At 37.2% G+C, this 14,323-nt stretch overlaps 2 protein-coding genes across 2 annotated transcripts in view; both read right to left on the reverse strand.

The window, feature by feature from the left end:
• FHL5 (four and a half LIM domains 5) overlaps positions 1 to 4,182 on the reverse strand; it is a 56,378-nt gene extending 52,196 nt beyond the window's left edge. Inside the window, exon 1 of the mRNA XM_065911697.1 lies at positions 4,019 to 4,182. The gene's annotated coding sequence lies outside the window, so the exon portion shown is untranslated. The remainder of the gene's footprint in view (positions 1 to 4,018) is intronic.
• A 7,711-nt stretch (positions 4,183 to 11,893) lies between these two features.
• Positions 11,894 to 14,323, reverse strand: part of UFL1 (UFM1 specific ligase 1) — a 66,369-nt gene continuing 63,939 nt past the window's right edge. Inside the window, exon 19 of the mRNA XM_065911515.1 lies at positions 11,894 to 13,865. Within this exon, the coding sequence (XP_065767587.1) occupies positions 13,647 to 13,865 (219 nt within the window). The 3' untranslated portion in view covers positions 11,894 to 13,646. The remainder of the gene's footprint in view (positions 13,866 to 14,323) is intronic.

A 14,323-nucleotide genomic window follows, 5' to 3' on the forward strand; every position in this document is an offset into this window, starting at 1 on the left:
CATGGGATTTTCCAGGCAAGAATACTGGAGTGGGTTGCCATTTCCTTCTCCAATTCAGAGTCTTAACTAGTAAGAAAAATACCTTGTGCTTAATACTTATTCTGTGCCAGACACTGTTGTAATTTTATTATAACACATCTATTCCTTATTTTAAACCCAAGAAAAAGTTATACTGTCATGATCTTCATTTCATATACAAGGACAATAACACACACACACACACACACACACGTGTGTGTGTGTGTGTGTGTGTGTGTGTGTGTGTGTGCGCGCGCGCGCACTAAGTGACTCTTCTAAGTTATCAGATTTAGTGAGGAATACAACAGAGACTTGAGCTCCAGCTAATCTAGCTTGAAAAGTATGGTCCATGAATCAGTATTATCAGCATCACCTGGGAACTTATTAAAAATGCAAAAACTGAGGCACCAACCCAGACCTACAGAATAAAAATATACATTTTAACAAGGTGGTTCCTGAGCACTTTAAAGTTAGGGGACATCTGCTGTAACCCACTGAACTCTACTGCTTCTCTTTAACTTAGAGAAGGAATCTGGACACTACCCTAAGGCCAGTGGAGAGTCAGGAAAAGGCTTGCAGTAAGAGATGGGCAAAATCAAATCTGTTTTTAGACCAGTAGTTTCACGTCAATCACTCTGGCTTCAGTATGGGGAGTGAAGCCAAAGAAGGCAATTCTGGAGGCAGGGAGACCCATGAGAGGACCACTGTTCACCAAATAAAGGAGGACGGCAGCCTGAATAGGGTGATGGCAGTGACAGGGGGGGGGGAGCTGGTGAGTGGATGAGGTGGTGGGGACAGAATCTGGAGATTCTTTGGGTACGTAAATTGAGGGAGAGGTGGAGTTAGTTCACATCCAGTTTCTGGCTTGAGCAACCGGTTGTATCATGGTGTCATTTTCTGTATGAGAATACTTGGGGGAAGCAGGGTGGAAAGTATGAGAGGCAGTTGATGAGTTTACTTTTAGATTAAAATGAGACTTGAGAGGACTGTGGGAAAGTCAAGGAGAGCTATTCAGTCAGGTCCAAAGAGCGAGTGTGGGGAAACCACATAAATTCCTTGGACATTTTGAAAGGGGTCCCAGGGCAAAGTCTAGGTCAAAATTTCTACCTGGCTTACCCTTCATGTCCCTCCACTTGCTCCATTGTATTCACTAAGGTCTACACCTGCTCTGGGAAGTCCTATATGCAGCAGACAATCAGACATAGAGGTTTGTTGCTCAGGAAAGATATCTTAGCTAGACATAAAGATTTCGGACTCCTAAGCATACAGAATAGACTGTAAGTGAAGCTGTGACATTGCTCAGAAAGAGAAAAGGAGTCTAGGATATAGGGAAGAGGAAGAGGAATCTGTGAAACTGACTGAGCATAGTGGTCTTAGAGGTGGGAGGAAAACTAGGAGTTGGACATCATGGAAGCTCTGGGTAAAGAGTGTTTCAAGATGGGGAAAGTGGAGACTAAGGTAAAATGGTTCTGAAACAGTAAGAAGAGAATAAGAAATTTCTGCTGGATTTAGCAATACACTAGTGATTGATCACCTCAGTGAGAGCTGGGGAAAACTGATGAGGGTCAAAGTCAGACAGCAATAGATTGAGAAGTGAGGGCTAAGAAAGTGGGGATTCTTTACAGAGTGTAGACAATACTTTCAGGATTTTGATCTATAAAGCTTAGGAATAAGGGTAACTGGAAAAGCTTGGTAATGAAGCAGAAGGTTTTCAAGATGGGGGGTTTGAACATGCTTAAACGCTGATGAGAGGAGCCAATAAAGAAGGAGAGATTAAAGTCCGTGATCCGTGAAGTAGAGGATATGAGATAACGGGCACTGGTTTAGATCTTTGCTTTTATGCCCCAATCTACCAACAGGTCGGTATGGGGGTTCGGGAGAATGGCCAGAGAATAGGTAGGTCCCCCTGCAGTCACCTGTTCCACATTTTTGGGGTCTCTAGAGGCTCAGTCCTATCACCTTTCCATTCTAAGCCTTAGTCGCCACAGAAGAAACTTCTGATATTTGAATCTTCCACTGTTAAATCAGTGGACATACTGCCCAGAACAAGTATGACTATGGATTAACTATGTATCTGCTTCTAAAACTAACCCTTAAATGTCATCTTCAGCTAAAATCTTTGCCTTAACCCTACCTGTCCTCGGGTAAATTGAGAGAGACAGACATACTTCCACCTTAATCCATTTAAAGATTGCATCAACCCACCAACTCCAGGTTATGTCTGGTTTTGTGGAGAATAGTAGTTCATAATCAGGACACCTCAAGAATACTCAAGGACAGGTTTCAAGAGTATATCAACCCCAGAAATGTTAAGGGAAAAAAAATCTATATACAATGTGCCTTTTTTCTTCTGAGACATGTCCATTGATTCTCAGATTAAGAGAATCTGTGATCCCAAGTCTAATGTGGAGATAGCGCCCAGGCTGATAATTTTGGAGGGATTCGAGCAGGATTATGGCAGGAGGGAGTCCCCTTTCCTCCTTCTCCTTCCCCTCCTATTCACAGTTCCTTCCAGGGGGCCAAAAGGTAACCAAGAAAAATGATGACTATCAGAACGGATAAAGAGAATTACAGGAACATGGAAATGTAAGGTTGTTTAACTGACATCTGATTCAGAACTTTCCATGTGAACCCAAGTATTTGGTTTTCAGTTCTAAAGAGATCATTTCCTAGATTGAAAATGTGAAAAAACAAATCTAAGCTTATGCAGCATGTTCTAGGAAAAAATTTTATTTTCAATATTATAGTAGAAAGTTGCTAGCCTTGCTTAAGGAACCCAAATTAATCCAACTTTACTCAGAATGTTGTTGGCAAATATAATAAAAATAAGAGGTAGACTTGTCAGTGAGGTGATGTTACATTAAAGCACAAATCTGCTGCTCTTGTTTAGGTAGAACAGTCCCGGAATTGGCAACTAATGACAACACATGGGAATAAATAGAACAAGTGTAGAAAACAGATGTCAGAGTTTACCTTTCCCATCAAGCAGTTTGGATTATGGCTTTAGGCACATATCATAACAAATATGTTAAGAAATATCCTGTGCAATGTGTATATTTGCAACTGTTTGTGCTAAATTTTAACCCATATATGTTGCTAATAAAAATCCTAGAACCTATACATGATAATATTGTGAATGTGAAATGACAGCTGAAATGACTTGTTATATTTTATTTATAAGAATTACACATTTTTTTAATGATTCTTTTTGGTTCCCACATTTCCAAAACCCAGATTGACAAGTTGAGGAGTTGCATTTGGTTTTCAGATGGATGACAGGCACCAAAAAGAATCTGATTAGAGAGGGAAAAAGTATAAACACATATGGGAAGCATACTTATGCTTTCACAATACTATCTCAGTTTCAAGAAGCAATGCTTTAGATTCATTCAGCATATTACACATGGGTCAGACACACAGACATTTTAATTCAATCTTAGAAAGCCTAAGATTAGGAATTGTCTTTATGTCTGCTTGTGAAAAATAGGCAGTTTTTCTTTTTCTTTTTTTATAGCAGGAATCTCACTAACTCAAAATCTGTAAATGACTTTAAGTTGTGCTCTGGCTATATAAATCCAGCCATAAAATATCCTTAGTGATAAAGTTAGTCATTCAAATAAATTAAGCCAATTAAAACCCCAGAATCAAGTCATTCCTTTTTTTTATGAATACAGCGAAGCTGTATCTCCAATTATAGACAATTTTCAGAACTCAGGAGACAACTCAAAAGAGTTATCCAGCTACTATGTTGCCTTTATACACATGGCATCAAATGGAGAAATCTGAAAAGCTCAGCATATAAAGTTTGATAACTGCTGGCTCAAATGCCTTTTAAAAAGTTTCTAAGAAACTTCAAGATGTATACTTGCTTGCCAAGTAAAACCAAGTCACCACCAAGTTTCCTTTAAGTAGCCATGAGAAAGTTTGTAAGAATCTCCTGCACTTAAAAAAAAAATTAGAAATGCAAAGACAACATTAAGAAGAAGAAAACAAAACTTACTTTTTCTTAAAGCCGCTTCTTCCAACAGTTTAAACAGGATGAAAGGAGAATGTATGATGGTTTACCTTCTCCAACACATTCATATGTTACCTCCAAGAGGTACAGAATGGGCCACCAAAACTATCTAAGGGTCTCTCCCAACTGCAGCCTTTGTAACTTTGAGGAAGAAAATAGAAGTGTGTGGGTTTCCTCCAAGTCTTGTGACATGTACATAGCTGACTCCTACTGGGCTGAAAAAGCACTCGTCAATTTTTACTTAAAATTATGAGCAGCAAGTTCTCTGCAGGACATCCTTAAAGGGAAATCCTGCCAGAATTAGTACATGAAACGTCTAGATAATCTCCAGAAAGTTTAAAATATAAAGTGCACATACAGACATTCACATACACTCAAGAAATTCCCACTGCCTAGGCTAAATTGAGGGTATATCTAAATTAAACATTTTTTCTATAAAGGATGATGCATTTCCTGTTTTTTTTTCCTTGTTGTTGTTGCTGTTATTTCACTGACAGAATCCTTCTTATGGGCTGCTGTGTTCCGTGCTTACTCGCTCAGTTGTGGCCGACTCTGCGACCCCATGGACTGTGGCCCGCCAGGCTCCTTTGCCCTTAGGGATTCTCTCCAGGCAAGAATACTGGAGTGGGTTGCCATGCCCTTCTTCAGAGCATATTCCCAACCCAGGGATCGAACCCATGTCTCCTGCATTGCAGGCAGATTTTTTACTGTCTGAGCCACCACGGAAGCCCCAAAATACTGGAGTGGGTAGTCTATCCATTCTCCAGGAGTTCTTCCCATCTCAGGAATCGAACCAGAGCCTCCTGCATGGCAGGTGAATATTTTACCAACTGAGCTAAAATCAGATCTTCTTATAGGTTAGAAATGGACAAACTACAGAGTTTTTCTGTTGAAATATCTGGAAAGAGATGAGGCCCGATGTTCTCACCTGTAGCGTTTTCGGTAGCTTGAGAGATGAATCGTGGGGTGTGGCCTCTATCACTGCCTTCCTGGGAAACTGGTGAACTTTTAGCCTTGGATTTGACTCAGATAACTCCAAGTAGTTACCTGCTTCCTGCACCTGTATTGTGGACCTGGCATTCCCTGCTGCTGCCTCATTCCCTGTGAGCTGGCAACAATTGTTATGTCACGTCCACGGCTGTATGACTTCACCTAAGCACAGACTCAGTCTTTTGAAATCTGAAGTCAAAACTTAAAAAGTGGCCAGATATTTCAGGAGTTGGATCTAAAGAAATGTTTGAATACTGAACTAATCTACAACTGGAATTCTCAGGGGGTCATATTTATCTATAAAGCAAGTGACATTTACTTTTAATCTCTCTAAGGCCATTTCTTCAGTTTGTAAAGGCGGGTGAGGAAGGAAATGTTCTGCTTTAACTCCATCTGTTCCCAGACCAAACTTGAGCTGTCCTTGTTCCAGGTGCCAAAGAAATGTGTTAATGTTTTCTGAGGTCAAACTCAGTTACATACAATCAAAGACTTGAGCTAGGGAAATATATAAAGGCAATCAACTCAGTGCCTTGTTATTCACCTGACTTTGATGAAAAAGATATTATGAAAATGAAAACATGTGATGAGCAGCAACAAATTGATTCAGTGAAAGGACACGAGAACATTCAAACTATTATAAAACATTCAATCTAACATAAAATCTATTATTAGTAGTAGCTTTTAATTCTTATGACGCCACGGATAGACTGGCATTAATTTTCTCCTTTTAAAGGTGAGGAAGTGGAGTCTAGGAGTTATAAAGTCGCCTATGTCCCGATGAAGTTATGGAACCCCCTTTAGTGCCCCTGTGTTTTCCTGAGAGGGTCATCTTCATTCACGCATCCAACCTGAGATCCTACTGTTCCATTCTCAAACTACTCCACATAGCTCCATTAAGCCCATAAAATATCTTAGTTAACACTCCTGTCTTTAATCTTACCTGAAATTTCTCATCTCTGCCATGTCCATTTCTTTTTGAAGCTCTTTCCCCTTGGTTTCACTAAGTTATTCTCTCCTAATTTTCTCCTTGGGCTTAACATCTTCAACTTCCTCTCCCTTTATTCACCTCACCCTTCCCTAGATCATTCTCAGTTCAGAATGCTTCTCTATACTCTCCACGGGTTTTCTCATGAAAACAATTAACAATATATTATGACTCCTAACCCTGTATTCTCAGCTGGTATTGCTCTGTATGGTTCTAGGCCTGTATCCTGTTGTCTCTTCGCTGTCTTTGCACAGAGGTCCGTAGGCATCCTAAACTCAGCAGTCCCAAGCAAACACCTTCCTCTTTTCCCCACCTCCCACTGTACAGATGAGGTCTGCTGTATTTCCTGTCTCAGGACATGACACAATCACCTAACCCATCATACCTTGGACTTCTCTTTCCTCAGTTAGTTTCCACCATCCCCATCATTCATCCCCACCCGCAACTTCTGGTAGTTCTACTTTGTTAAATATTTCCTAGATTTGTCATTATCCCTGCATTCTGGCCCTCACATTTCTCACTTGTTGTTATCAGTCATAAAACATTTGGCATCTGCCTCAGTCTAGTCCCCTTCTATAATTTCTTTGTATTGCTATAAAACAATATTTAAAGATATGTTTATTGAATTATAAAATACATGCTTCTTGCAGAAATCTGAAATAATGAAAAAATTGTTTAAAATGACTTGCAATTCAAGAGACAGTCACAATTCATCACTCAAATATCTTTGAAATATTCTGTATGCATACATGTAGCTATACAAGGAAATGTTTATGTAAATATTTTCATGCAAATGCTTACACAGTTATAGTTAAATATGGTTAATAAGAAAATCAAAACCACACTGCATGTATCTTTTTTACTTGATATACTGTTAATGATTTTCCAAATCAAATATTTTTTAAGTGGCTGCAAATAATGGTTGCAACATAATGAAATATGTGGTGGAATAATGCTTCCTCTTTTTTCTCTATGATCTGTTTTCTTCAACACCAAAACTTAGACTGAGCATTTATAATTTATGACTCACAAGACTTAGATTCTGGTGGGAAAGAGGGAAGAAAAAAAACCAGAATACTCTAAGTTCATTAATTTAAACTTAAACATTTAGTTTAAGGCTGCACTTTACTAGTAAGTAAAGACAGTTCAGTAGGAAAACAATTTGCTAAAATGATTTCTTCTTCTTTATAATGAATCATAAACACAGGAGAAAACCTGTCTTAGCTTGACTGGTCAGGGAAAGGACTTTGGTGGAAGACTGCCTCGTTTCCTTGAGAGAGGTATCATCCACATTTCTCTTCTATCAGAGGCTGGGGGGGAAGATTTGTACACGTTTTTAAGTTCACATTTTCCTTCTCAGGAGACATTGATCTCACAAATAATACATACATTTTAAAGGATTTTGGCAAACTGTCAAATTGCCTTTCAGAGTGAATGATCTTTTTAAAAGACAAGCACCTCACGTCCCTGGTTAATCTTTAAAGGCAATCTCTTGCGTTTAGGAGAATGGCTAACTTCTCAGCTTAGCATGTAAACCATTTTGTGATTCCTTCTTCTCTAGTCTCTCCTGCTTCATCTTACACTACTTCCCAAACCATTTTTCATATTTCTCATACTTTAGGGATTCCAACATTTCTCATTTCATATTATCTTAGTAGTCTGGAATCTCCTTTCCTCTGCCCAGAATTGCCCTTACCAGGCTAGTCCTACTTTTCTTGAGGGTTGCCTCCAGCTGGTTCAGTACCCCTGCAGTGCAAGAGTTTGACTTCCTTCTCCCCTTACATCCTCTGCTTGCTGCTCTCCAAACACTGTATTGAACTACAACTGTTGATTCTTGCCATCACCTTGAAAGCAAGAGTGCAAGAGTTTGACTTCCTTCTCCCATTACATCCTCTGCTTGCTGCTCTCCAAACGCTGTATTGAACTACAACTGTTGATTCTTGCCATCACCTTGAAAGCAAGACACATCTTTAAGATTTGTGTTCTTATTCTTTGTACTGAGTTGTCTCACAGGATCCAGGAGCTTATTGAGCCAAGGATTGAAGCTCACCATGTCCTCCCTTTCCTCCCTCACACCCCAGTATAATCCCTTCCTTCCTGCTCTTCAAACACACATCCAGGTTAAGTCTTACTACTAATCATTGAAGAGGAACAGAGGTGCAAATAAAGACAAGCCTGGTAAAACAGATAAAACACAACACTGGGAACTTTACAAAAATTTAATACCTGTTTAATGTAGTTGTTCCTTCTTTCTGTGTGTGATGTAAATGGAATAAACAGTTTTTGAAGGTCCAAAAGTCAGGCTTTCTTTCTAAATGGTTTGGAAAAAGTCTGACCTGGGTTCTATTTTTTTTTTTTTTTTTTAAATTTATAGTTGATTTACCATGTTTCAGATATATAGCAAAGTGACTTTTTAATCATATATGTATACACACACACACACATATACATATATATGTGTACACACACAGACACTTCCCTGGTGGCTCAGATGGTACAGAATCTGCCTGCAATGTAAGAAACCCAGGTTTGATCCCTGGGTCAGGAAGATCCCCTGGAGAAGGAAATGGCAACCCACTCTAGTATCCTTGCCTGGGAAATCTCATGAACAGAGAAGCCTGGCAGGCTACAGTCCATGGGGTCACAAAGAGTTGGACACAACTGAGCGACTAACACTAAAACACACACACACACATATACTTTTCAGATCTTCCCCCTTTATTGGTTATTATAGGATATTGAATAGTTTCCTGTGCTATATACAGGTCTTTGTTATCTATTTTATCCCAAACTCCTAACTTGTCTCCCCTCCACCCACTGCTGTCCCCTCTGGTAACCGTAAGTTTCTATGTCTGTGAGTCTATTTCTGTTTTATAAATAAGTTCATTTATATGGGCTTCCTGGGTGGTGCTAGTGGTAAAGAACCGAACTGCCAAGGCAGGAGACATGAGACTCGGGTTTGATCCCTGGGTGGGAAAGAACCCCTGGAGGAGGAAATGGCAACACACTTCAGTATTCTTGCCTGGAGAATCCCATGGACAGAGGAGCCGAGAGGGCTACAGTCCACGGGGTCACAGAGTCAGACACGACTGAAGTGACATAGTATGCATGCATTTTTTAGATTGTATGTGATACCGTGTCTCTCTGAGTTGATTCACTTAGTATGAAACTCTAGGCCCATCTGTATTGTTGCAAATGGCATTATTTCATTCTTTTTTAATGGCTGAGTACTATACTATATGAAAAGTGAAAGTTGCTCAGTTGTGTTTCTTTGCAACCCCATGGACTACACAGTCCTTGGAATTCTCCAGGCCAGAATATTGGAGTGGGTAGCCTTTCTTTCTGCAGGGGATCTTCCCAACCCAGGGATTGAACCCAGGTGGATTCTTGACCAGCTGAGCCACAAGGGAAGCCCAATATACTATATATCTTTGTATAATATATATGCCACACGTCTCTCCATGTATCTTTTGATGGGCATTTACAGGCTTCTTTTATGTCCTGGCTACTGTACGCAGTGCTGCTGTGAACACGGGTGCATGTATCCTTTCAAATTAGTTTTTATTTTTTCAGGGTATGTGCTCAGGAGTGGACTGTTAGATCATATGGCAACTCCATCTTTAGTATTTAAGAAACCTCCATACTGTGCTCAATGGTGGCTGCACCAATGTATTTTTCCACAAACAGTGCAGGAGATTTTCTTTTTCTCCATACACTCTTGAACATTGTTTATAGACTTTTTGATGGCCATTCTGACCAGTGTGTGGTGATACACCTCATTGTATTTTGCTTTGCGTTTTTCTAATAATTATGATGTTGAGCCTCTTTTCAAATACCCATTGACTATCTGTATGTTTTCTTTGGAGAAATGTCTATTTAGATGTATTGCCCATTTTTTAATTGCTTTGTTATTGAGTTGTATGTTTGTATATTTTGGAAATGAATCCCTTATCAGTCACATCATTTGTAAATACATTCTGCCTTTTGAGGGTTGTCTTTCCATTTTCTTTGTGGTTTCTCTTGCTGTGCAAGGCTCTTTAGTTTAACTAGGTCCCATTTTAAAACTTCTGTTTTCCTTTACATTACTCTAGGAGATAGATTAAAAAATGTTACAATTTATGAGTTTTCTGTATTTTCCTCTGCAAGTTTTATAGTATCCAGTCTTACATTTAGGTCCTTAACTCTATTGAGTCTTTTTTTTTTTTTTTAAAATATGGTGTAGAGAACACTGTAATTTCATTCTTTTACATGCAGCTGTCCAGTTTTTCCAGCACCACTTATTGAAGAGACTGTCTTTTTTCCACTGTGTATTTTTTCCTCCTCTGCTGTATATAATTCACCTTCAACACTTGGGCTTCTTTCTGGACTCTCTCCTGCTCCACTGATCTGTGTGTGTGTTTCCGTGTCAGCATCATGCTTATTTGATTCCTGACGCTTTATATTCTTAAGCCAGGGAGCCAGGTTCTTCCAGCTCTTTCTCAAGACTGTTTTGGCTATTTGAGGTCTTTTGTGTTTCCATACAATTAAAAACGTTTTTTGTTCCAGTTCTGTGAAAAATATAATTGGTAATTTGATAGGGATTACACTCAATCTGTAAAATGCCTTGAGTAGTATGGTTATTTTAACAATATTGACTCTTTTAATCCAAGCACATGGTAATCTCTTTACATCTGTGTGGACTTTAATTTCTTTTATCAGCATCTTAAAAGAGTTTTCTGAGTACAGGTCTTTTTAGTTAAGTTTATTCCTAGGTATCCTATTCTTTATATGGGTTTCCTTATTTCTAAAATTTCATTGTTAGTGTATAGAAATATAATGGATTTCTATATATTTTTTTGTATCCTGCAACTTGACTGAATTCACTGGTTGAGCCCTAGTAGTTTTCTCATAGTATCCTCAGGATTTTCTATGTATAGTATCATGTCATCTGCAAATAGGAACAGTTTTACTTCTTTTCCAGTTTGGATTCCTTTTATTTCTTTTTCTTCCATTGCTGTGGAGTCCTGGGTTCTATTTATTCTCCTCTTTGCTTAGTGTGGCCTTCAGAAGAACAACTTCAGTGAATCTGTAGGCTATTTTAATAGCCATAACTTTAATAGTGCTCCCAGATTTTATGGAAAATGTACATGCCAGAATTTATAAATGTGTTTCTTTCATTTTCCTTATGTTCTGTGTACATTGGGGTCAAAGACTTCATTGGTATTAGTCAAAGACAGCAAAACTTCCATTTTACCCACCCCTACTCAACTCACGTAAGTGAGTTCTTGATAGAAAAAAAATCCCATTTGGCTGTGGGTCAAGTGGCATTTCTGAGGAAGGAATGAACTGTTTCTTTTCACCGTATAGACACACTACTTCAAATTACTGCTGCACTTTGAATTCACCCTTGGTGCTTAATTGTCTGACTAAAGTACATTCTCCAAAAAGTTCAAGATGGGTCTACATTCAGGTTAAGCAACTTCTACACTTATTTTTCTAATTTCGTGTTAAGGTCTTTTTGGGAAATTCACTGATTTTTGATGAAGATAAGCCACTGTTCACTGACTCTGACAGTCAGAAATGAGTTTCCTTTGACTATTCAAAAACAAACGGTCTGGAGATAGAACATAAGAACATAAATACCTGAGCATATTATTCAAATATCCCTGCCATTGTGAGCAATAGTAAGAAGTACTAATAGCAGATAAAAGTTTAGCTATACATTTGTTGAAATCCAGGTAACTGAAAATGATTTATTAAGGTGAAAAGGTCCATGAATGGCAAACTTGCAAGGAATGAAAGACACAGAGGACTATGGAACTACTTTTGTGTACAAACATAATGAAATCCTCTAAAAGTATTCAGGATAAAATTTAAAAATGAAAAAAAAAAAAAAAAAAAAAATTTAAAAATGTATTTATATCCCACATATACATCGATCCTAGTAATTAGAAGATTCAAAGTACATAAAATTTAATAGAAAGAGAACTTTATTCTAAATAACATTCTTAAATCTGCCCATTAAGAGCACAGTAAACATTTAACAGTTTTTATTAATGAAATTAGATTTTTACATACAAAATCAACTAAGTAATTTTATTTACAAAAATAATTAAAAACTGCTTATTTACTGTGGAAAAATAACCATTTTGATAAAAGAAAAAAATTTAATGACAGTTTAATGCAACAAAATAAGAATGGCTTTTTGTTTCATTGTCTGATACTTTGACTTAAATATGGATTACTTTGGTATCTCTTGAAACCTAAGTAATAAGATGCTTAAACAAGCACTGAATAAAAAATTAGGTTGGGTGTATTGTGGAATCTGAATCAACACAACTAAGTGGAGTCTGTGGTCACAGAGGATTTGTCATTTTTCTTCCTTTGCCCTTATGAAAATACATTAATAGAAAATTACCAATGGCAATATTTTAAAATTTATGTTATATTCCTATCAACTTTGACATTGCTTAGCAAATTATATTCTTTCAATCAATCTTAATACTTTGTCTAGAATTAGGGTAGAGGTAGACTGATCTTTGTAGTCAAATATTTTAAAACATCGTTTTAAATGCCATATAAGGAATAATATAAAATAGTATTTTAAAAAATATTTGAGATTTTACTATTATATTTTAAATAATTCCTTTTTTATATACAATAAGTTGTTATTGTATATAATCAAAACTCATTTGATTAAAATTATTACTCCAAGGAACTATTTTACTTTAGTCTTTTAATTGCTCATCTTTACAAATTAAGAATACCTATTTCTTAATAAGTTTCTATTTTTGAAAAGTTCCAATGATTTAAATGCATTATAGATCCCCTATAACAAAGTATTAGGTGACAGTGTCAACTGATATGAAAAATGAAATTCAGAAATGCACACTGGGTTATAGAAAACTATCTGTATTACATTTTTAGTAAATGTGATGTAACACTTCTAAGTAAATGATCCTTTTTCTCTCACTCTTGTTAGCATCTTATTTTAGAATAGAGCATAGAAACGCATGGGGCCCTCAGGTATTCTGTGTCTGTAAACACATGCCTGAAGCCCCAGTCACAGACAAGTTCACTCTTGTGGGGGAAACGAGAGGCCCTCTATCTGCCAGGAATAAGAGCAAGGGCTTAGTAATAAAACAAAAACAACAGTTGGCAAACTTCTGTATTTTAGGTTTGAAGCATTCTCTATTAATTTTAAAGAAAAATATACTACTTTCATTTTGACACCAAGGGTTTTTTTCCTTTCTTTAAAAAACACTGACCACATTTTAAGTTTCTATGTAAATTATATTTACGTATGTCACCTGAAATCTAGTAACACAACAAATGAGTCCTTTCCTAGAGATAAAAGATATCAGAAAATTTATTTTTCATTCAGCTTCTAAGAAGAAAATAAACTTGAAATGTATAATTTTTAGAATAATGTGAAAAAGAAACCTTCCATGGAGAGCCCAATTTACAAAAACTTACATTTTTTTAAACTTACAATGAATACAATGCTACTGTTTTAACTGAATTGTGGGTGTGGGAGATGCTGTTGGGGGGATTCTGGACTGTGAAATGAGTATTTTTTTTTTTTTTTTTTGTAACCACTCACCTTTAACTTTGGGGGAAAACATTTACCGTATGACAACATTAAGTAAATTAAAATCATTACTCTTCTGTCACTGATGACTTCCTAGATTTGAGAACAAGATCTTTAATGGACGAGGAAAGCTCCTGAAGTTCTTTACGAGTTGTATTAATGATATCCTCTTGTTCTTTGTCTAATTCATCACTCAAGGGATCTTCTCCCTGCCCAGTCTTCTTATTTTGACTGACTAAATGCTTTACAACCAAACCTTGATACTTTACTAAAAGAGTATGCTGATCCTGTGAAGAGAAAGGAGAGGAAAGTTAACAAACATGATTTAATTTTCTGTGGGACAAAGTAAGATGTATTCAACCATTATACACTGCAGGTCTTCATCTTTACAAATTACTGGTCATAGAAGTAGAAAGCTGAATCTAGCAAGGTCCTTGCTCTCAAAGAGGTAGTTTGGTGGAGATAAGACATGAATACAGATAATTTTAATGTAAGTTGACTGAGCTGGGTTCTCTCACCAAAGATAAAGTGACATGAGAGTTCAAAGAAGCCAGTTTGCTTTTAGCTGAGAAGTCCCTCAGAAGAACATGTGTTGGGTAAGACTTTTTGAGCTGATCCTTGAAGGACAGGTTAAACCTGCATAAACTGAAATGGAAGACTGAACATTATTATATCACTTCCAAAAACTTAATTTCTAAATTCAGAATATTCTTTACCATAGATCTTAAAGGATCCTGGATTCCTG

This window comes from Muntiacus reevesi, chromosome 19 (genome assembly GCF_963930625.1).
Source record: "Muntiacus reevesi chromosome 19, mMunRee1.1, whole genome shotgun sequence".
NCBI lineage: Eukaryota > Metazoa > Chordata > Mammalia > Artiodactyla > Cervidae > Muntiacus > Muntiacus reevesi.